Here is a 22,040-nt window from a genome sequence, read left to right as displayed (position 1 = left end):
TCTCCATTCGAACAAGCGTTGATCGCAGCCTGCAGAGCAAGTCTCTTTCTACCTGGCTATCTCTATCTCAGTATCGTTTCCTCTATTTCTCGTCTGTGGCTCGAAGAATCGATTTATATACCTGCTGCTCAAAAGCACTTTTCAGCATATCCTGCCCTCGACATTCCCCGGGTTCACTATCATTCGCTGGACTCTTTCCCCATCTTTGTCCTTTGCAAGGCCCTGTAACATTAACATCTTGTCTCCGAGGCAGGTTTCTTGGCTACAAGTTTTTATCACCCTCTCAAGTCGTTTCGCCTACCACCTCGTCCATCTCGCACGATGAACACTTCCAACCAACCTTACTACGGCTCTAACGCCTACCCGAACCGCTCTGACCTTATCCTCGGTCTTCGCACCGAGGGTCTAGGACTCGGTTCCATCTTCCCATCCCAGACCAACTCGCAACAGTCGAGTGGCCGCGACGCCCATACACCTCCCTACCAGCAGAACACACATCACCGTCAGCAGCAGAACAGCGCATACAGAACCCAAGACTCGTTTCGCGATATTTCTGCGTCGCAAGCCAGTCTTGAGGACCAGCTGGCTGCCATGCGTCTGCAATCTAGCCTTTCGCTTGGTCATCTGGACGCACAATCGGGCTATCAGGGCTATCAGAACGGTCACGGGTACAATCAGCAGCAGCAGCAACAGCAGCAGTACGCTCAGTCCAACAGCTACAACCAACAGCAGCCGTACATGCAGATGCAGCTTCAGCAACAATTCGCTCAGCAGCACGCTGCAGTTCAACAGCAACAGATGGAGCTGCTCCGCCTCCAGGCGCTCCAGGAGCAGCAGCAGCAGCAGCAGCAACAACAACAACAACACCTCAACCCTAACCAGTACAGTCAGCAACAGCTTGCTGCTCAGAAGCGCTTCCTTCTCTCTCAGCTGCAAGCAGGCAATGGTGACTTTGACGCCGGCTCTTCGCACCACGCAGCTTTGATGAACCAGGCTCAAGTCGCCGCTGCTTCTGCACAGGAGCAGAGGCAAGCCGCCCAGGCTAGCATCCAGGCCAGCTTGCGACAGCGCCAAGTTCAGCAGCTTTACCAGACCATGGGTCTCGAATCTAACCTGTCGAGCTCTGTTTACCACGATGCTGTGTTAAAGCAGGCCATGCAGCAACAACAACAACAACAACAACAACAACAGTTGCAGCTGCAAAACATCCTCAACCGTCACTCTCGCAAGGTCAGCAGCGAAGGTCCCTCGCCCTCCCGCACGCCTCTGGAGCAGCGAAGCTGGCGGGGAAGCGCTGTGCCCAGCCAAGACAGGATGCCTACGCCTCCCGGTCAACGCGTTGCATCGCCCGCATCAAGCATCCACTCGCGCAAAGGCGTGCGACCTTCTTCAGGCACCGCCGACAGTATTCTCTCGATGCGATCTCGCACCATGACCCCCTCGATCGTGATTGATGACAGCGCCTCGGAGGGCTCTAGGGCTCAGTCGGAATACGATCAGGTCGAGGGTGACCAAACGCCCGAGACAAGCGAGGAAGATCTCGAGGTCAGCACACTTTCCGGCAAGGCTCTATCGAGCACGCCCAGGCCGCACAACACGACGACGATGGCACAGACTCAAATTGCCAATAGCCGCTACGGTTCGTTGGGCCGAGGGGTGACCAGTGCTTCTACTTCGGCCGGCATGACGGCGCCCATGACGGCACCCAAACCCATCTCGCGTGCCATCCACCTGTCGAGTGCGCCGCAGCACCGTGCCTTTAAGGGCAACAATGGCATCTCGGATGGCAATCAGACGATCAACAATGCCGGTCTGACGCTGCCACCCATCCAGCCGCGTCGACAACCCAAGGGCCAACCGACCGAGTTCCACAAAGTCAACTTCCAGGCGCGCATCAACAGCCGTCTGCGCAAAGATGCCATGTCCAAGCTATGTGCCAGCCCACGTGCGGCGAGCTTTGGGGGCAACGGTATGAGCTTTGGATCGAGGTTGTCGAGCGCTAGCAGCAGTGTTGGACTTTCTGCTGCTCCCTGACCTCGGTGGTGCTCGCTCGCTTGAATCTCTCCTTTTTTCCAGTTAGTCACGTTCCTTCTTGTCAGTGTCTGTCTCTTTGGTCAAATTCATCATCGCGTAGCTCAGTTCTGCACCTCCATTGAATTCAGTCGTGATTGAAAGCTATCGAACGCGGTGAACAGGGATGTATGCTGCTGCAAAGAAGAAGCTGTAGGCTTGGTAGCTTGATTCATTTTCGACGACTGAGGTAGAAGAGGAAACCGCGCCCGTGTCCCACGCAAAGAAGCTATCCGAGTCACGAGTTGCGAAGGGTTGAGGGCGATGATCAAACTAACCCTTTCAACACAGATTCACGATTCACAGATTGATCACGAAAGATGAGCTGATTTAGAAAAGGCGATTGATTTTTTTAAAAAAAACTTGTTAAGATTTTGGTAAAAAGTCGAAACAAGCTGACAGACTCACCACGGTGTAATTCTGTGATTCACGATTCTCTTTTTGTGCTTTTTGTGAGGCATCATCGCTCCACATGTCGGATTGGTGATTCAGGTTGGATTTCCTTATCTTAGCTACACACCTATTCGCAGATTCACAGATTCGTGCAGTTCAAATCGTGAATGCTTGACGAGTCACGACGGTGAATTCGAGTCAAGTCGAGGTGAGTCGAGAAATACATGATTCAGTGATTGATTCTACTCGAGACGAATAGATTCTTCTAACCACCTTTCACCATCATCAACGCCGGTTTGGATCGCAGTACCATACTTTTAAGGCTGAGCTGCCTTTACATTTCTTACCGCACACCACGTACATATCTACCGAGCATTGCTTTGCAGTGTGGCCACTGCGGACATTTCAGCATGTTTGCCACTCGCGTCGTCCTCTCATCCGCGATGAGGCGACCTGTCGCTGGTCGAGTGCTGCGACAGCCAGCCCGCCTGCTTGCCACACACGCCGCTAGCTCCACAAAGAAGCCCTGTGCAGACTACATTTCGCTCTCGCATCCAGACGGCGACGCTTCTCGAGGCTCCAAGATCGCCGACACGCTTGACCGTTTTTCACACTCGGTCCTGGCCACCTACTCTCGTCCTCAACTCATCTTTACCCGTGGCAACGGTCTGGACCTCTACGCTGCCGCCGATCCCAACACCAACGCCGGCCACACGGAACGCAAATATCTCGACTTCTCCTCCGGTATCGCCGTCAACTCGCTCGGCCATGCCGATCCTAAGATCGCCGAGATCGCTGCCGAACAGAGCGCCAAGCTCGTGCATGCCAGCAACTTGTACCACAACGAATGGTCGGGTGAGCTCGCGGATCGCATGGTCACCTTGACGCACCAGCTGGGTGGTCTCGGATTCCAAAAGGGCTCCAAGCCCCAAGACAACGGCACAGCCGGCCTCAAGGTGTTTTTGGCCAACTCGGGTACCGAGGCTAACGAGGCCGCACTCAAGTTTGCCAGGAAGGCTGCCAAGAACCACGCGAACAAAGGCAGCTCCCAAAAGACGGGTCTTGTCAGCTTCACCAATGCTTTCCACGGCAGAACGATGGGTGCGCTTGCCATGACGCCCAACCCCAAGTACCAGGCTCCGTTTGCTCCTCTGATCGGAGACGTCCGCACTGGTACTTACAACGACGTTGCTGGTGTCGAGACACTCATTGACGAAACAACGGCCGGTGTCATTGTAGAGCCGGTTCAGGGAGAAGGTGGGATCTATCCTGCCTCGCTCGAGTTCCTGCAAGCGCTTAGGAAGAGATGCGACGAGGTGGGCGCCATGCTCATCTACGACGAGATCCAATGTGGTCTCTTCCGTACTGGAACGCTGTGGTGTCACAGCGACTACCCCACTTGTGCGCACCCGGACATGGTGACCATGGCCAAGCCGCTCGCCAACGGCTTCCCTATTGGTGCAGTGCTCATGCGTGACAGCGTGGCGAGCCTGATCGCTGTCGGCGACCACGGTACGACGTTCGGTGGTGGACCGCTGACCAGCCGTATTGCGCACCACGTTCTTGGGCGTCTTTCGAGCAACGAGTTGGGTGAATCGATGAAAGAGTCGTCGCAGGCACTGTTCGGTCGTCTGAAAAATTTGGTCGCCATGTTCCCCGACCTGCTGCTCGACGATCCCAGCGCTGGCAAACCCAGTCCGCGTGGCAAAGGTCTCATTGCCGGTATCAGCACCAAAGACGCTTCTCATGCGGCCAAGGTGGTGCAGCTCGCTCGTCAGCGTGGACTGCTGATCCTCACCGCTGGATCGGATACCATCAGGATTCTGCCCAGCTTGACCGTGACTAGGGAACAGGTGGATAAGGCGGTCGACATCATCGAGTCGTGTCTGCTGGTTGTACGCGATCAGGTGCAGCGATCGACGCACTCCTCGTCGGTCGACGCTCGTGCGCACGCTGGAGCAGCGGGTCAGCAGCAGCAGCAGAACCAGCAGGTGCGTGCGTTTTCGTCGTCTACTCGATGCTCGACTGCTGTGGCTCAGGCTAGCGCGGACGAGATCCAGACGCTGTACACGCACTTTATCGAGCTTGCACAGTCGTGGCCGAAGGATGCGCTGCGACCAGAGATCGATTTTGGAGCATCGATCCGCGCTGCCGCCCAAACTGCGCTTCTCAGCGCCCAATCTCAGGCGTCGCTTGATCCGGAACAGGTTCACGCAAAGAATTCAGCCATCTCGCCACGCGATGCTGTGGCCGCAACGAAATGTCTGACAAAGGCCGAGTTCGAGTACGCCAAAAAGAGCCTTGCTTTGCTGCGCGAGCTCAAGGAGAACAAGGTACAGCTCAAGTATGCACTACCAGAGAACATGCTCAAGCCTAAAAGTATGCCCGAGTACTACGACAGGTTGAAGAGCACCATCGATCGTGCAGCTGGCGGCAACAGCGTCGCCATCGGCTGGACAGAGTGGTTCAGCAGATTCGTCGGAAGGCAGTGATCGGATCGCTTTCAAGCAGCTAGTCGTGAGTCGCACTCTATATTCGTGATTTTGTTTTGGTTTCTCGTCTCGTCTCGCCACGTCAATTTATTATACACTGTACGCCGTCAATAGTACCGGATCCGGAACATCAGAAATTAACCTAGAATCACAAAAACTACGCCGTTTCGAATCATGAGTTGGGCAGCTAATTGTCTTGGGTAGCTTCCAAGTGGTCTGGATATCGAAAGTGGTTGTCGTACCTGACCTGGTCCATGATCTGCATGGTGAGAGTGGATTCGGCCCAGGAACATGTGGGTTCTTGCAGCTTGGCGTCTCTGATGGCACGTGCGCATGCGTCTGCTTCCCAGAACATTCCGTGGCCTGGGATGGCGAAGTGTTTTGTTTCTTGGATGCCAGTGTATGCTCCGTCGGCATCCTTTTGATGGATGGTGAAGCTTTCGGGTCTGTACGGAGGCCATGCGACCGAGAGGTCCGCGAGGGTTCCTTGAATGAGGACGACGTATTTGTCCGAGGAGCGGATCGACATGTTGGTGGTTGCAATGCCCTGTGTACGAGCCGTAGGAAAATTCAGAAGGATCGTAGTGAATTCATCGACACCTGTCAGCGCTGATTTGATGATCGAGCCTTTGACCTCTGGTGCACAAAGGTGGTTTCGCGGATCTTGGTACAGGGTCAGCATCTGCCAGGTCAACGCATAGATGCCCAGATCGAGCAGTGCTCCACCACCCAATTCCGGATTGAACAGTCGGTGCTTCGGATCCGGTTTGAACTGCAGACCGAAATCGCTATACACCCTTCTCACATCGCCGAGGATGCGCTCCTTATGAATTAGCCGTTGGATCTCGAGCACGATCGGGAAGAAGCGCAACCATACGGCCTCCATCAAAAACACGTTTTTGGCACGAGCCACTTTGATCAGATGCTCGGTCTGTGCAGCATTGATGGTGAACGGTTTCTCGCAACAGACGTGCTTGCCAGCATGCAGAGCGAGCAGCGCGTTCTCGTAATGGTAAGTGTGCGGAGTGGCGATGTAGATGATCGACACATTTGGATCCGAGACAAGTTCGGTATACGAGCCATAGGCGCGAGCCGTGTTGCGAGCAACGCCCACATTGTCAAGAAACTCGGCGGCGCGCGACGCAGACGTCGACGACGCAGCCGCAACGATCGTATGCCTGACATCTGACACAGAACGCGTCGAAGGATCGATGAGCAAGTCCTTGCAGAACGTCTGCGCAATCCCACCCGTGGCGAGGATGCCCCATTTGCATTCGTACGGTGCAGCCGACATGGCGCTGAAACGTCAATCTTCAAAAACGATGGTGGTGGTTGTGTGGACGAGAGGTTCATCAAGCCATGCACGCATTCACGATTGCACTGGTGCGACTCACACTCGTCACTTTTCCTGCAATGCAAACCGACCATACGACAACCGCATTCACCATGGCGAGTTCATCAAAGCCTGGCGCGATTCGTGATTTCTTCCGTCTTGCTGCCTTTGGTGCTCACATTGAGATGGGCTGCGGCAACCGTGCATTCACGATTCACAGTCGTGAGTTTTACTTGGTCGGAGCATGCGGTTTTGGCGGGCGACGGTGAAAGCGCGCACCGCCCGGGGCACAAACGCGTCAGAGACGTGAGACACGAAAGTCAGCGTAATGTATCTATATGCGCTCTAACGATCTATGGTCCAAAAATCACCATCACGAAAATCACTATCGTGAATCGTGAATTCACACATCGATTTTTCTGCCAGCTGCAAAACACGAAACATAAAGCGAGGCTGCTGATTCGTGATTGGACTTTGTGACTGAGTTTGGTGTCGCTCGCCTCCGGTTGTTGAAAGTGGCCGGGCGAGCAGCGCTACCAACTCGTGACTGTGACTCTGACTGGCGCCCACTCAAGACTCACGACTCACAACTGGAAATTGCGAAGGCCGACTCGCCCGGCTTGGCTACCCCACATGCACTTCCGCCCTTCGCACTTGGTTGTTCGCTTGCCTTTCAACCACAGTTTGGCAGTGTACTACGATTCGCCGACCACCAGCGCACTTGGAGCACTGGCAACGTAAGCTTGACTCGGACATCGCGCATCGCGCATCGCAGACACACGTACGCGGACATGACAAGCAATCCTTCTCCGGCCGCACAAACCGCGCCTCCAGCAGCTGCACACGTCGAGGATGAAGTCGACAATCTGGATGACCTAGATGGTACGTTGCACCGCTCCTCGCACCAGAATGCTGTAAATCAAAGCTGACCTACTTCTCGTCGCGGTCGATTCTTATACTGCGGATAGACGTGTTGGACGAGTTCGACCAGCCTTCTAGCTCGACTACTGCGCAAAACCCAAGTGCCGCCGCAACCAAGACGACAACGGATCCGACGGCGGAACCGACAGCTGCGGCGGTAGATACAAAGCAGACTACAAGTGCTTCGGTAGGCGTAGATGCTCAAGATGATGCTGGACTGGACGACATGCTCTCGGAAGACTTTGCCAAAGAGTTGGCACAAGGCATGCAAGCCTTGATGAAAGAGCTCGGTAGCCAAGCCAACACCGACGCTGAAGGGCTTGTCGGTGGAGCTGGAGCTGGAACAGAGGCAGCTGGAGGACAGGAATTCAATGAGCAAGAGCTTATGAAGCAGTTTGAGGCCATGATGGCTGGATTTGGCGGCGCCGGCGATGCTGCTGCTCCTACCACCGACGCTGGACCATCGAGACGATCTGCTGCAGCTGGCTCTACCGGCTCTGGAACGGCGAAACCAGGCAACTTCAACGATGCGATCGCCGCCACCATGGCTAAGCTCAAAGAATCGGATGCGTCAGCGACCGCTGACTCTGCGTCGTCGGACAACCCATTTGCGGGTCTGTCTGGTGCCGAGGGCGAAGAGATGGCCAAACTGCTTGCCGCGCTGGGCGGCTCTGGTGACCTGTCCGGGCTCGAGGGCGCAATGGACAATCCGGAACTCACCAAGATGCTGGAAGGAATGATGGACGAACTCATGTCGCGTGACATTCTGTACGAACCACTCAAGGAGCTACGCGACAAGTACCCCGCCTACCTCGCCGGCCCGGAATCGGCCAGTATCTCGGCAGAAGACAGGAAGAGATACGAAGAGCAGAGCAGATACATCACCGAGATCGTCAAGATCTTTGACGAACCAGGTTACGATGCCAAGGATAAAGTCAAGGCGGCTAGGGTGCAGGAGCTGATGAACCAGATGCAGGACTGTGGTAGCCCACCCAAGCAGATTGTGGGGGATATGCCGGCTGAGCTCGAGAGCCTGCCTGGATTCGGTGGCGCAGGAGGAGCAGCTAACGACGAGTGTACCATCATGTAACCTTGCACGGACAAGCGCAACTGTGACAAACCAGTCGAGTTTCTAGCAAGTCAAGATTCGAGACGTGAGAGAGAGTATTGTCGGCGCTGGTTTGGCGCCAGAGAATCGTCACGAATCCCACCCACAATCATTCGTGATTGCATATCACGAATCGTGAATTCAAGACGGTCCAAAACTGGCATGTGTGAAAGCGGAGCGTCAAGGCTAGAAATGGCAAATCGTGAATTGTGAATCGTGAATCACGAATGTTAATCACAAAACGTGACTCGTGAAACGTGAATTCTGGACAAGCCCTGCTCACGTGACGCAGAACACGCGCCAGACGAGACAAGAACACGTCTGACCTCGCTGCTCACCATCTTGCTCTTTTATAGTGTGAGTTGATAGCCAGACTTGACTTGGCAACTGTAGCTTGTCGCGTTGACGTGATGCTGCACGCACGTCTCCATGGCGTGCACAGCGAGGTTGCTTGCAGTGTGCTTTGTTCATCGCTCGTTGCAACACGACGAGGCTTGTCGTACCAGCTTAGGAGCTCACTGGTGACTGGGAATCGCCATCCGTCGCTGCTAACTCTTTCAGCGCGATCAGTTGATCGATGGCAGTTGGTGTCTGCTTGCTGTGGGGCAGGCAATTGTGAACATCTGTGAATAGGTAGAACCACTCACGAATCGACCAGGAATCGGAAATCTGGCTGGCATCAGCCTGGATGAGGGTTAGTGGCAGCGCAGCCTGATCAGCGCAACGCGTCTCACAGACTCACGACTTGCCGAATTCGTGATTCACAAATCGTGAATCGCGAATTTCAGCGCAAGAGATCAATACAAATTTCAACCCAGAGCTTGCCCCTGAGTGACACGCCGTATATACAATTCCGGATAAGATTGTATTGGCAACCGAGAACAACACCATTCGTGATTCGTGATTCACGATTCGTGATTCTTGCTTCGTAACTCACGACTATTCTCAAAATATACAGTAAAAAAACCGCCCCTTTTCCGATGTTTGGGATTTCTTTACGTATTCACAATCGTGAATTTCATGGCATGGCCTCATTCGTGAGATTCCGCCTCTCTTTCTCTTAGTTAGCTCGCTCGTTGCTCGACCCCAGTCCACGACCCAAATCAGAGCGTCTGAGGCTGTGTGGGAGACTCAACTCGAAGGGTTCGCAAGTGCATCGACTCGTGACTGTCAGCTTGTCAAGCTCGTGTGTTGGTGCGTGATTATAGAGAGGGGAAAGATTCGTTCATGCTCATCGTCATCGCAGTTTTCGAGACGCAGGGTTTAGTGGTCTGCTTCGGATGCTGTGCGGGTTGGGATGCGCGCGCGGTTTCATACACTCACCACTTTGGCGTATAACCTGACTTAACCCCCTTTTGCGATTCACGATTCCCCTAAAAGCATCTTGTTCGACTTTTCTGCAGGCCCAGCAGAACTAGACGCAGATGTCCCGCTTCTTGCCCGTTCGAAGCGGCAAACACCCATAGAATTCACATTTCACTCTTCCTCCACTACACCTTGGCTCCGTCTTTGTCAACATCACCACCACCATCAACGTCCAACGTCCAACCGTCACGACGACGTCGACCACAAATCATCACGACACTCACCCCTTTCTCTCCCCCGCCGACTCCTCCATCACGTTGACACGCTCGCGGTAGATCTAATACAGTCCGGTCAACGTTGCTCTTGTACGACGACCAAGTGATACGCCCTAGCCACGCATCCACTTCCACCACCTCCTCATCGCGCCTATCGTAACTTCTTCTCTGGTGTAGTGCGTCGGCATACACCACCGTCCGCTCTCTCTAACATAGGACTGCCATCATGATGGACCAGCAAGCCAAACCAACCCTGCCTGCCGCCAGCCCTAACGCTCGTGGCAGTGGCAGCGCCAACGCCAGCGCCAGCCCTTTTGCCTACCAATCCAAATACCTCGAGCGTTCCGCTTCTCGTAGCAGCACCTTTTCGCTCGCTTCCTCCCTCGACACCGCACCACGCACAGGCCTCCAACCTTCCGGCTCCATCCGCCGCTTCCCAGCTCCACATCGTCACACGGCTTCACTCGACCCTCATCGTGCCGCTGAGCTTCGCGCTGCTGCCTTGGCTCATAGCCCAACAGCCTCACCCTTGGGCGCATCCGTCAGTACGTTTGGCTCCAACACCACTCTCTCTAGTTCCGGCTCCAATCACTCGATCGGTGCTCCCACCACCTCGCCCGCTCCAGCCACTTTCAGCAAGGCCACCTTTCCAGCTGCATCGCGAGGCGTCAATGGCCGTCCCACGTCCATGCCTCCAGCACCACGCGACAACCTCTTCAACTCGTCCACTGTCGGCCGTGCTCGGGCATATTCACCCACCAAGGACCCTTACGATCGTGCAGTTTCCCCCACCAAGAACCTCAGCTACGACTCGCCGCTCTCCTCGCCCAAAAAGGACGATAGCTCTTGGATTCAGTCACCCTCGACACCCAAACAGCACGGCAGCTTCTGGAGTAATGCAAGCAACGGTGCTTACCCTGGCTCCAACGCCACTGGCCCATCTCAGCTTCATCTTGGAGGCGTAAAGGACCTCAAGAGGTCCAGCGTTGGCGCGCTCAAGATGATCAAGGATTTCACCCAAAAGACCGACGAACTCGGCACACTCGGCACACTCGGCGATCAGCATAGCCACACACGTATGACCGTCGGTCGCTCGCGTGGTCAACGCACACAGAGCTTGGGTGCTTCCAGCGCTCCACTCGCAGATCGCCTCAACAGTCTCAACCTCGAGCCTACCATCCAGGAGGGCTGGCAAAAGCCCGGACGCCCCGGAAGAATGGAGAGCGAGGATCAAGAGGGCGAGATCGTGCTTCCAGGTATCACCACAGGTGCCGAAGACGTTGCCGGTCTCCACGGTCGTATCCGTCTTGCCCGCGCAGATGGCCCCGGCACCATGGCTCTGGGCCGTCCCTCGACCACCTCTTCCAACCTCCCCCTGACAAGCTCGAGCAAGTGGATGGACACGCAGCGTCACCTTCTCCAGGCCTACGAGTACCTTTGCCACTGTGGAGAGGCCAAAGAGTGGATGGAGCTTCACGTCGGCGAGCATCTCGGTGATGTGGTCGAGATGGAGAACGAGATGCGCAACGGCATCTTCCTCGCAAAGCTCGCCAAGAACTTCGAGCCCGAATGCGTACCACGCATCTTTGTCCATCCCAAGCTCCAGTACCGTCACACGGACAACATCAACTACTTTTTCTCCTTCATCAACAAGGTCGGCCTCCCTCACTTTTTCCAATTCGAGCTCACCGACCTGTACGAAAAGAAAAACTTCCCAAAAGTGGTCTACTGCATCCATGCGCTCAGTCATGTCCTCGCACGTCAAGGTAGAGCACTCAAGGTTGGAAACCTCATTGGCAAGCTCGAGTTCACCGACGATCAGCTTCAGAAGACGCAGAAAGGTCTCGACGCATCCGGCGTCGCCATGCCTTCGTTTGGCGCCGTCGGCAAGGCGCTCGCCAAGGAGATGAACATCGAACCTGAACCCGAACCCGAGACTGAGCAGGAACGCATCGACCGCGATCTCATGGAGAACCTTGATGCTGTTGTCGCGCTACAGGCGGCTTCGCGCGCGTTTGTTGCTAGGGTGCGTTTCGCGGATCGTCTCCACGCCGAGATCCAGCGTCGTCACCAAGAAGAGGCTCGCATGGCGGCAGCTGCTGAAGCAGAGCGAGTTCGTCAGCGTCAAGCTGAAGAGGACCGTATCATTTCACGCTGGGCTCCCACAATACAAGCCCAGATCCGCGGTGTGCTTACTAGACGCACCCATCACCGCAAGCAGGCAGCTCTTCACACCAGCACACGCACTTTTGTGGGTCTCCAGGCTGCCGTTCGAGCCAAGCTCGCCCGTCAGACGCACGTCGAGCATGTCAAGCGTGTCCACGACATCGGCAACGCTCGCGCTATCGAAAATTTCCAGGCTTGCGTACGCGGCGCTCTCTACCGTCGTCGTTTCTTTGAAAACATCAAGGCGCTCGACAAGCACGAGACCAGCGTCGTCGGCCTACAGGCACAGATTCGTGGTCGTCTGGCTCGCGCAGCATATGAGAACCTCATCTACCGTCTGGCCGACTCGACCGAGGATGTCATCCGACTGCAGGCTGCCTGTCGTTCCGTTCTGGCCAAGCAAAACTTGCTGAATACCATTCGAGGCCTGCGCAGCTCGAGCGATGCCATCACTGCCGTTCAAGCCCAGGTTCGCGGCGTATTGGCTCGCAAGAACCACGTCAGGATGCGTTCCGCCTTGCAAAAGGTCGAAGTCAAGGCGGCCGTCGGAGGTCTTCAATCCTTCGCTCGAGCTGCCCTTGCACGTCGCAAGCACCAAGAGCAAAAGAAGCAGCTCGATTTCGTCACGCCCGACGTTGTTGGCATCCAAGCTGCCATTCGAGGTATGCTGGTGCGTCTCGAGTACGACTGGTGGAGGAACCACATCACCCAGAGCGAGCCCGTCGCGATTCACCTTCAGTCTCTCATCCGAGGTGCGCTGAGCCGTCGCAAGTTCTTCTCGCGACTGCGCCACTACCACGAGCACATGGACAAGGTGGTCAAAATCCAGAGTCTCTTCCGAGGTCGACAGCAGGGTGAGCAATACCGTAGCTTGACCATGGGCAAGAACGTGCCAGTCGCCACGATCAAGAACTTTGGTCACCTGCTCAACGACTCGGATGCCGACTTTGAGGACGAGATCGAGGTCGAGCGCCTGCGCAAGCTCGTGGTTCGTGCGATTCGTGAATCGCAGACGCTAGAGAGCGACGTCTCGGAACTCGACACCAAGATCGCGCTGCTGGTCAAAAACAAGATCGGCATCGAAGAATTGATCAAGGCCAAGAATGAGCGCGGTCTGCTGGGTCAGCGCGATGCTGCAGCCGCCGTGCAGAAGCGCAACTCGGTGCTGGTGGCTGCCAACGATCCCTTTGCCGACCACGCGCTGGATCGTGCCTCGAGGAGAAAGTTTGAGCTGTACCAAGAGCTCTTTTACGCGCTACAGACGCGGCCCGAGTATCTCGCTCGTCTCTTTGCCCGTGTCGGCAAGATCGAGATGGCCGATCGCGACAAGCGACAGGTGGAAAAGATCGTGCTGACGCTGTTCGGCTATGCGCAAAAGGCACGAGAAGAGTTCTTGCTGCTCAAGCTCTTCCAGCGCTGTGTCGAAGAGGAGCTCGGCTTCGTCTCGACCGTGCAGGAGTTTATTCGAGGCAATGCGCAGTTCATCAAGCTGGTGGCGCAGTACAATCGCGGTGCGCGGGAGCGCAAGTATCTCAAGGATCTGCTGGGGCCGCTGGTGTCGGACATTATGGCGCAGGAAGGTCTCGACCTTGAAACGGACCCTTGCGCCATCTACCGCGCGACGATCAATCAGGAGGAAATGGAGACGGGCCAGCCGTCGCGACGGCCGCTCGAGGTGGCCTTCAACGAGGCGCTGGCCGATCCAATGGCACGAACCATCTTCATTCGTCACCTCCAATCATTGCGTGCCACCACCGAGGCGTTCCTGTCGGCCATCCTGTCGTCGACGCGCAAGATGCCATACGGTGTGCGCTACATTGCTCGTGAAGTGTTCCGTGCGCTGCAGAGCAAGTTTCCCGACGAACCGCAAGATGCGCTGATCAAGGTGGTGGGTCACTTGGTGTACTATCGCTACCTGAACCCAGCCATCGTTGCGCCGGAAGGCTTCGACGTGGTCGAGACGCTAGTTGGGCCGGTTCAGCGCAAGAACTTGGCTGAGGTGTCCAAGATGCTGACGCAGATCGCCGTGGGCCGACTGTTCAACGACGAAAACCCGTATTTGCAGCCGCTGAACGACTACGTGTCGCACGCGTCGGAACGCTTTACCAAGTGGCTGTACGGGATCATCGACTGTGCTGATGCAGAAATGCAGTTCAGCGCCGACGAGTTCTTGGACCATACGGTGCAGGAGAAGCCCGTGATCTACATTTCGCCCAACGAGATTTACTCGATGCATCTGTTGCTCTCGCAGCAGATCGATCACCTGGCGCCACAAGCCGAAGATCCGCTTCGAGTTGTTCTCAAGGAGCTCGGTGCGCCGCCCGTGTCGAATACGCAGGAACTCAATTCTGCGCGTGATAGCGAGATTACGTTTGAGCTGGTCTCGCGTATGGCAACGTTACAGGATCCTGAGGCGGAAACCAAGGCTCTGTTTGTCGAAACAAAACGGTTGGTGCTGTGTCTGCTCAAGGTGCAGTCAGGCAAGACGCTGGTGGATGTGTTTGTAGCACCAGTGACGGATGTGGAGGAGTTGCAGTGGGAGGAGATTGTGTCGTTGGAGATTGCGGCAGATCGGCAGCGACAGCGCGGATCTCGACCGCCTGGACTTGCGATGTACGGCGGAGCTTCGGGCGGTGGGCGTCTGGAAGACGTCCGACGGCTAAGCTTTGCCGAACTCAAGGCACGGACGCTGGAGAACATGCTGCAGCTCGAACAACTCGGCAAGGTGTCGCGTGCCAACAAGTACCAGGACATGCTGAACGCGATCGCGATCGACATCCGCAACAAGCACCGCAAACGCATCCAGCGCGCCAACGAGAAAACGGCAATGCACACTACGCTCAAGACGCTGGACGACAAGAAGGCGTATCTGCAGGAGCAGATTGATTCGTACCACAGCTACATTGATGCTAGCATGCAGACGATGCAGGGCGGGCGCAAGGGCAAGAAGCGGTTTGTGCTCCCGTTCAGCCAGCAGTACTTCCATCTGAGGAGTCTCAAGGCGAATGGCGGAAAGGTGCCCAAGTTCGGAAGCTACAAGTATGCGGCGAGCAAGTTGCTCGACAAGGGTGTCGTCGTCAGTGTCGACGGCCTAGTCGCAAGGCCCGACACGGCGTCCACCACCGCCCCTGTCGCCGCTCCAGCCGAAGTGCACTTCACAATCAGCTCAGATCAGCCAGGCGTCTTTACCATACAGGTCCTCAACGGTCCGTCCGCAGGCGCAAGCGCCGACCTCAGAATCGAAGATCTGCTCGAATCCCAGTTCAACAACCAAGCCACACTCGCGCTCATAGACGCCAAACTCGTCGTCAACGTCAACCTGCTCGTTCATCTCATCAACAAAAAGTTCTATGCCTAGCATTCACCATCTCTCGACACTTGTATTTGTACTCGGTACCGAGGTCCTAGAATGGATGTACAGCCAACCATTTAGCGTTTAGCCGGAATGGCGGGATGGGGTGTGTTGGTGCTCGGTGTGCACGAGTATAGTGTGCACGGTCCGTTGTGCTGGCCATAGGGCTGTGCTCGCGCGTGTGTCACGCTGGCGCCACAGAGGGACGAGCGGACGGGGGACGTGTGTGCAGGGCGTGCGCCGAAACGGCGGTGTCGTGGCAGTCTGTGAGTTGTGAGTCAAGCAAGATGGGCAGAGCGAGTCACGGGTTGGTGCGGGGAGGCGAGATGCAAGTCAGGCACGTTTGCGTTTAGCATGGCGGCCAGCAGGATGAGAGATGTGTGCTGTGCCGGGATGCTGACGTCGGTGGTGGTGGCGAGGCTGATGCGCACGGTTGCGGCTAGCTGGCGCAGATTGCGTCGACGCAGCCACAGCAGAGCGCTTGCTCGCACTCTCATCGAGATCTTTAAACGCCAGATCGGCCGCTTTGAGCAGTGTTGCGCGAGGCATCTCGATGAGCATCTCGTCGATGCGTTGCCGAAGTCGCTTGGCCGCTTGCGCATCAGCAGAGTCGAGCGAGATGTCCAACAGGCCAAGCATGAACAAGCCTGGATACGTAGTCGACGTGCACGAGCTCGAATCGTGCGCGCGTGCCAAGTGGCTCGTCGCGCTGTCAGTGTGCAGAGTCGCACGCTCGCCCTTGATCAATCGCGAGACCATATCGACAAACAAGCGTGCCACTCGAACATCGCGTTCGCTATCCGATTCTTTTTCGGCCTTCTCCATAGTTCCTTCTTGCGTCTTGAGGCGTCTCTCACCAAGCTCCGCTTCTGCGCCTCGTTCCAATTTGATCTTCTCACGAGCCGCGCTGCTGTGTTCCTTCTTTTTCCAACTGAGCATCCCATCCACAAACTTGCGCCTGTCCTTTTGACTTCCGACAAACGACTCCTTGATCCACTCGTACAGGAACGTCGACATGGACGGCGGCGGATCCGGATCCATCACCTCGATCTTCCCAGCCCATACATGTTGTGCAGCCGCCACGGATACAGCTGTTTCCGCCTTACCTGCAGTACCAGTGCTGCTACGCTGAAGGCTCGCAAGCAATTCGCCCACCTCGTTCTTTCGCAGCCAAGCCGGTTCAGGGAGCGGAGCCGACGCATCGAGGTGCACGCGCAGCACCAGATCAGACGCAGACTCATCAAGACGGAAAAAAGGAGGAAGCTCGAGATGCTCGTCACCTGATCGCTCGCCTTTACCACTTGATTCGATGTCGGCGGCTTCAGCGATCTTCCAGGCGCTTGCGATCTCGCTGCGCGTCACCGCCGCGTAATTATCCTGCCCTTTGCCGCGCTTCTCCAGTAAAGTGCCCTGCCAGACCAAATACTCCTCGCCCTTTTTACGAGCAGGTTGTTCAGTTGGATGCGAAGCATTGATGCGGATCTCGACCCAGTGCTCGGAGCGATGGATCTTGACCGATTTGACCGCTTCGGCATCGATAGCTAAACGCTTTCTGTTGGCCGCAAACGACAGAAAGATGCGGTTCGAGGACAGCTGAGGTGGGCCCTTTGTCTGAGGGCTATTATCGACCGCCGATCGAGTTTTCTTACTCTTGGATGCAGCGCATGTATTGGCGGCATCTTCGACTACTTGACTTGCCGGCGCTTCGAGCTCCTTCTTATTTTCCGCCTTGGCTTCATCTGGTTCCTTGCTAGATTCTACCTCCTTGGTTCCGGCCGCTGTCGGAGTCCCTTCATCAGCATGCACGGGGGACTCGTTCGGCTCGACAACCTCGTCAAAGATGCCAGCTTGTGCCGATTCAGAGCTTACGGCAACCTGCTCTTCTTTCACGCCCTGAACCGAGCTTTCTTCGGTCAAGTCGTTAGGCTCTTCTGCTTTGATGTCGATCTTAGGCGCATCGTTCTTCGACTCCTCCGAACCTTCAGCTGCATCAAAGTTCTGCTCGGCTCGATCAACAGATGCCTCATCCTGAATACTTCGCTCAACTTTAATCGCGGCATCTTGGGTCTTTGGAGGCTTGGAATCAGTGGGAGCGCCTTCAGGTGCAGCATTGAACACAGCAGCAAAGCAGATGCGGAGTTTGGTCGAATCTCGGAGATTGGCCAAATTTTTCACGCATTCTGCCTTTGATGCTTTGCCTTGCTGCGTCTCATGCTTCTGAGACAGCTTGGACAATTCGCCGCTCGGTTCCGGGGTGGGCGCAACCGACTCCTGGTGTTCAGAAGCGACTGTGTCGGTTTCGGCATGAGACATGGCAGCGTCTCCCTCGGCGTCAGCTTCGGCGTCCACGTCGAGATCACCATGGGTGACTTCGTCGCCATCCGCATTAGCAATGGCCCCTTGTTCCGGATTCGCATTGGCTTCAGCAACTTCGTCTTGGTCGTCGAGGCCTTCTTCGTCATCGTCTTGATTCTCATCGTTCGCTTCATCATCATCGGCAATGGGACTCTCGTCAGTGATTTGCTTCCGGTCGGTACCGCCATGAACTTCGTCCCCTTCGATGCTCGGCTTGGCCCGCGCAGACACTGCGTCAGCATTCTCGACGGTTACAAGAGTAGAATCATCCGCCACATCGGCAGCAGAGTCATCCCCCTCTCCCTCGTGGGGCTTTGCATTCTGTTCAAAGGCCGAGGGAGCGGCGGTGTTGTTGGGACCATCAATAACAGTCTTAGCGAGGGCCTGCGGAGCAAACCAGGACCAATCGAGCTGCTTGATTTCCAGACCTAGGATGCGGAAATCAGTATGAGCTCTTTTATGGCCGGCACCGGAGTCTTTGGCAGATGAAACACCCGCGCCGACTACATCCAGGCCGACCGAGCCTGCTGCAGGTGTGTTGGTTGCGGCGACGCTAGAGCCGCGACGCCCTTGGCTGCCGTTGCTTAGGAAGCCACTCGTGGATGCTTTCGACGAGACTGTCGCAGCTTTGTTTCTGGTGTTGTTGGGGCCGCGCGGAGCATCAGGAGGAATCATGTTCTGCGAGCTGAAATTAGAGCCCTTCGTCGAGCCAGCCGCAGCTGGTTTATCGCTGTGTACAGAGCTGACAGAAGACACTCGACGCCCCGTTTGCGACGGAGCATCGATCGCGGGAGCACCGGCTGCTTTGGAGCCCCATGCGCGAATCTGGCCATTGGGTGCTCGTGCGGCATTCACAGAGGCAGTGGGATTGGCGGGCAGACCGGCGCGTTGACCGGAGGGCTTTTGCTGCGGATTGCCACGGTTCTGAGCACCATTGCGATTCATTCCGCGGCTTGAAGCAGCACCAGCGCCACCAATCCCGACGCCACCTTTGCCTGGCGCACTTGGGTGGATGCCTCCAGCAGAGGGCGCGCGGCCATGTGCGCCTGGAGGACCTGGAGGACCTGGAACGGGCTGCGAGCTCATAGGAGACGCAGAAGATACATGGGGCGCCTGCCAAGCGTAAGGCTGTTGGGTCGGGTAGTTACCCATCGCACCTCCAGCCATGTTTGCGCCCATTGGCGCATAAGGCGGGGCCGTGGTCTGAAATGCAGGAACGTTGGATCCCTGGTGACGCGGCTTTTTATTGGGCGGGCCTACCTGACCACCTGGAGCATAAGCGCCAGGCCAGTTCTGAGCATCGCTGTTTCCGGTAGGTGGAGCAGCATTCCGATGCGGTGGCACAGGTGGAACATAGCCGTAAGCAGGAGGAACTGATGGCTGCGGATGCTGGGAAGGAGACTGGGACTGCATGGGAGAAGCCTGAGGATGGTATGGATACGGCACGGATTGCTGTGGTTGATGATGAGCATAGGGGGCAGCGTGATTGACGGATGGAGAGCCAGCATTGGGAACCGACGCGCCACGATATGGGCCTGATTGCGAGGGGGTTCGGGGAGCAGCAAATTGGGGCGCGCCCGGCGCGCCCATCGGGTTGGGCGGTGGCGGCGGGAAGTATTGCTGCTGGGGCTGTTGCCACTGTTGATTCCATTGATGTTGCTGCGCAATGTTTGCTGCAGCACCAACCTGTGGACGTGGGGGTGCAACAGACCCATAGCCGTAATTGGCATAAGCGGCTTGGGATGGGCCGGAAGCAGGTAGCGCAGGGGCAGGAGTCGCTGGTGGTGGTGGTTGGCCAAAGGCCGACTGTGAGGCACCTGAAGCTTGCGCATCAGGCGCACCATATGGATAGTTGCGTTTCATTGGCCGCGCCGCCGCCAGCTAGCGTAGATGATGACAGTGATGGATGCGGCTGCGAATGGAAACGTTGCTTATGACGGTAGCAAGTGAGAATAATGCAGGCACCAGAGGTGGATCAGATCAAGAGATACAACTCTACCTTGAAAAGTGTGATGGCACAGAGTCACGAGTAGGCGTGCGTCAATGCTGTGATATGGTGATGGTGACTCGCTAAGGTCCGTGAACCGAATCGCGAAACGTCGTGCGTGTTTCAAGTTTGTGACAGCTTCATGTTATGAGTCCTGAGTCCTGAGTTGGCTTTGGGAGACATCTGTGCGCTTCTGGCCGTGGACGGAAGAACCGTGAATCACGAATCGGCCGGATCCTTTCAAGTTTTGCTAACTTAACCTAAAATCACGAATAATCGTGAATCGTGAATCGTGAATCGTGAATCACGGGAATAAACACGATTCACGATTGCGGCGTGGGCTGAGTTCGGAAGTCGGTCAAGTCGTGAGTCTTGATAACTTTGTGACTTGACATTCGCATCTTTGGCAAAGCGAGCGTGGAGAAGCAGGGCGTGGCGGCCGGGTCAGTTCATGATTGATTCATGATTCGTGATTTGGCCTGTCGTGTGGAAACTGCAAACACGAAACCCTGAACGACCACGGGCGTGTGAGCTCACTTTTCGTATTCACGATTTGGGCGCTCCGCATGCTGGCTCACACTCGTGACTTTGCTTTGGCTCCATCTATCAAGCTTAGGCCCCAGCTTCCGCTTCATCTATCGGCTCTGGTCTTTTCGAACGACGTTAGACAACACGCAACGTTGTAGCACACGAACGAATGCACCAGCCTCAAAGCTCGCGTCCGACAACTCTCGCCAAGCTCAAACTCTTGCAAGCCTTTCTCGCAAGATGCAGCTGAGCTACCCTCTGTAAAGAGTCTATCACCCCTCTGCGAGCATCTCACGCACACGTCAGATCGGTGCAGCCATATCAAAGTGCTCGCTTGCATGTCCTTACACAAAGCGGGTGCGCCACTTCAAGTCCATTGGCTCTGTGCGTAGCTTCGGCTCTTGTGTTTCTCGAAAGTTACTTCGTCTTTCACGATGGACGGGCAGGACGGCTGGTATACGCTTCAGCAGTCCAGAGGTCTGCCTTACAGTGATCGGCCCCAGCAACAGCATCAGCATCAGCAGAAGTTCGTTCATAACCATGTTGGGCAACAGACACAACCTGAACATCAGTATATGCAGCATGCGTCCACTTTCTACCATAGTGGTCATCCTATGGACGTGGCTGCAATGGCATACCAGGGCATGTCCAATGGCAATCACTCTGCTCGCCACCAATATGTTGCAGGCCCAAGTGATGGGGCTCTGCCTTTGCAGGCGTGCGGCATTTATGCGCAGTCTACAAACGACCACGTGATGCTATCGTCTCCACCATCAAATACCAACTCGGCCGTTATTCCGAGACAAGACAACGTAGGCCAACAGGCACACAGCTCGCCGCACCAGCACCAGCACCAGCAATTCCATGGAGGTCACAAGCCCTCGTCTGAAGATTCACATTGGCAACGGCAATCATTGGATTTCTCAAACATGGCGACCCCCGTCCAACAACGCTTCTACACAACTGCTGGGCCCTCACATCAGCAGCATCAGCGTGCGTTTGTACAGCCTCCCTCATCTCCGTCGAGCCACTCAACTTCTCGACATCAGTTGCAGCAGCCTCATCCTGCCGCAATTCAACCTGCATACGAATCGCCTTATGCGCCTTCCACTGGTACCAGGGAACGTCTGGCCATGTCGCAATCACCCATGTCGGATGTGTTGCAAAGCGTTGGACCGGCCATGGGCAGAACATTCAACATGATGGCCGGCCTAGAGACGCCCACTCGCAATCCGCCATTACACCGCACATCTGCTCAGGCTTACCCTGAAAGTCAATCCACCGCTTTCTCTGTTGGTGGATTGCAAAACACGCATGCAGCCGAATCGCCTTTGCCAGGTCATTGGAGCTCTGTTACGATCAGCAACGGACAACAACACGCGCCGTGGCCAGCTGCCGAAAGTAGTCTGGCTGCTTGGAATAACACTAACCCGCATCCAAGCCCAGTCCAGTCTCGAGCTGTGCCGCCTCTCCATCGCCATCCTGCCCTTGACAGGTGAGTCTATCCAAGCGGCTACTTGCTCCCGTTCTGTCAAATACACTTGCGCACAAGCACATGCGCATGCGCATGCTGCCACATCCAAGCCTTGATCCGAGCTTCCATCCGAACTCTTGCCGGCCCGATGCGTACATAGCTCCGCACTTAATTTGTGGCGCCAAGATCTACCGCTGACGCTGTTTCGCCTTGTTCATGTGCTCTAATTTGCCTTCTTCCTTGCCTTGAAAACTCATCACTCGTTCCTCCGATTGGTGGCC

The 22,040-nt window shown here is 55.9% G+C and overlaps 7 protein-coding genes across 7 annotated transcripts; 5 read left to right on the top strand and 2 right to left on the bottom strand.

The window, feature by feature from the left end:
- Positions 1-321: 321 nt before the first annotated feature.
- On the top strand, positions 322-2,034 carry UMAG_10733 (uncharacterized protein; the record flags this gene model as incomplete). The annotated part of the gene is made up of 1 exon (XM_011393237.1): positions 322-2,034. One exon carries the CDS (start codon positions 322-324, stop codon positions 2,032-2,034), a length of 1,713 nt encoding a protein of 570 aa, XP_011391539.1.
- Positions 2,035-2,873: 839 nt separating this feature from the next.
- Positions 2,874-4,955, top strand: UMAG_05671 (acetylornithine transaminase; the record flags this gene model as incomplete). The annotated part of the gene is made up of 1 exon (XM_011393132.1): positions 2,874-4,955. One exon carries the CDS (start codon positions 2,874-2,876, stop codon positions 4,953-4,955), a length of 2,082 nt encoding a protein of 693 aa, XP_011391434.1.
- A 187-nt stretch (positions 4,956-5,142) lies between these two features.
- On the bottom strand, positions 5,143-6,249 carry UMAG_10732 (uncharacterized protein; the record flags this gene model as incomplete). Its single annotated transcript, XM_011393236.1, has 1 exon — positions 5,143-6,249. One exon carries the CDS (start codon positions 6,247-6,249, stop codon positions 5,143-5,145), a length of 1,107 nt encoding a protein of 368 aa, XP_011391538.1.
- An 830-nt stretch (positions 6,250-7,079) lies between these two features.
- On the top strand, positions 7,080-8,299 carry UMAG_10731 (uncharacterized protein; the record flags this gene model as incomplete). The annotated part of the gene is made up of 2 exons (XM_011393235.1): positions 7,080-7,170; positions 7,257-8,299. The coding sequence occupies 2 exons, from the start codon at positions 7,080-7,082 to the stop codon at positions 8,297-8,299; spliced, it is 1,134 nt and encodes a 377-aa protein (XP_011391537.1).
- Positions 8,300-10,123: 1,824 nt separating this feature from the next.
- UMAG_10730 (uncharacterized protein) lies at positions 10,124-15,421 on the top strand (the record flags this gene model as incomplete). Its single annotated transcript, XM_011393234.1, has 1 exon — positions 10,124-15,421. The coding sequence occupies one exon, from the start codon at positions 10,124-10,126 to the stop codon at positions 15,419-15,421; it is 5,298 nt and encodes a 1,765-aa protein (XP_011391536.1).
- A 327-nt stretch (positions 15,422-15,748) lies between these two features.
- Positions 15,749-19,633, bottom strand: UMAG_10729 (uncharacterized protein; the record flags this gene model as incomplete). Its single annotated transcript, XM_011393233.1, has 1 exon — positions 15,749-19,633. The coding sequence occupies one exon, from the start codon at positions 19,631-19,633 to the stop codon at positions 15,749-15,751; it is 3,885 nt and encodes a 1,294-aa protein (XP_011391535.1).
- A 1,086-nt stretch (positions 19,634-20,719) lies between these two features.
- On the top strand, positions 20,720-21,784 carry UMAG_10728 (uncharacterized protein; the record flags this gene model as incomplete). Its single annotated transcript, XM_011393232.1, has 1 exon — positions 20,720-21,784. The coding sequence occupies one exon, from the start codon at positions 20,720-20,722 to the stop codon at positions 21,782-21,784; it is 1,065 nt and encodes a 354-aa protein (XP_011391534.1).
- Between the last annotated feature and the right edge of the window lie 256 nt (positions 21,785-22,040).

Source organism: Mycosarcoma maydis, chromosome 16 (genome assembly GCF_000328475.2).
Source record: "Mycosarcoma maydis chromosome 16, whole genome shotgun sequence".
Classification (NCBI taxonomy): domain Eukaryota; kingdom Fungi; phylum Basidiomycota; class Ustilaginomycetes; order Ustilaginales; genus Mycosarcoma; species Mycosarcoma maydis.
Note: the sequence above shows the minus strand (reverse complement) of the source record. Positions and strands in the feature narration are given on the sequence as shown.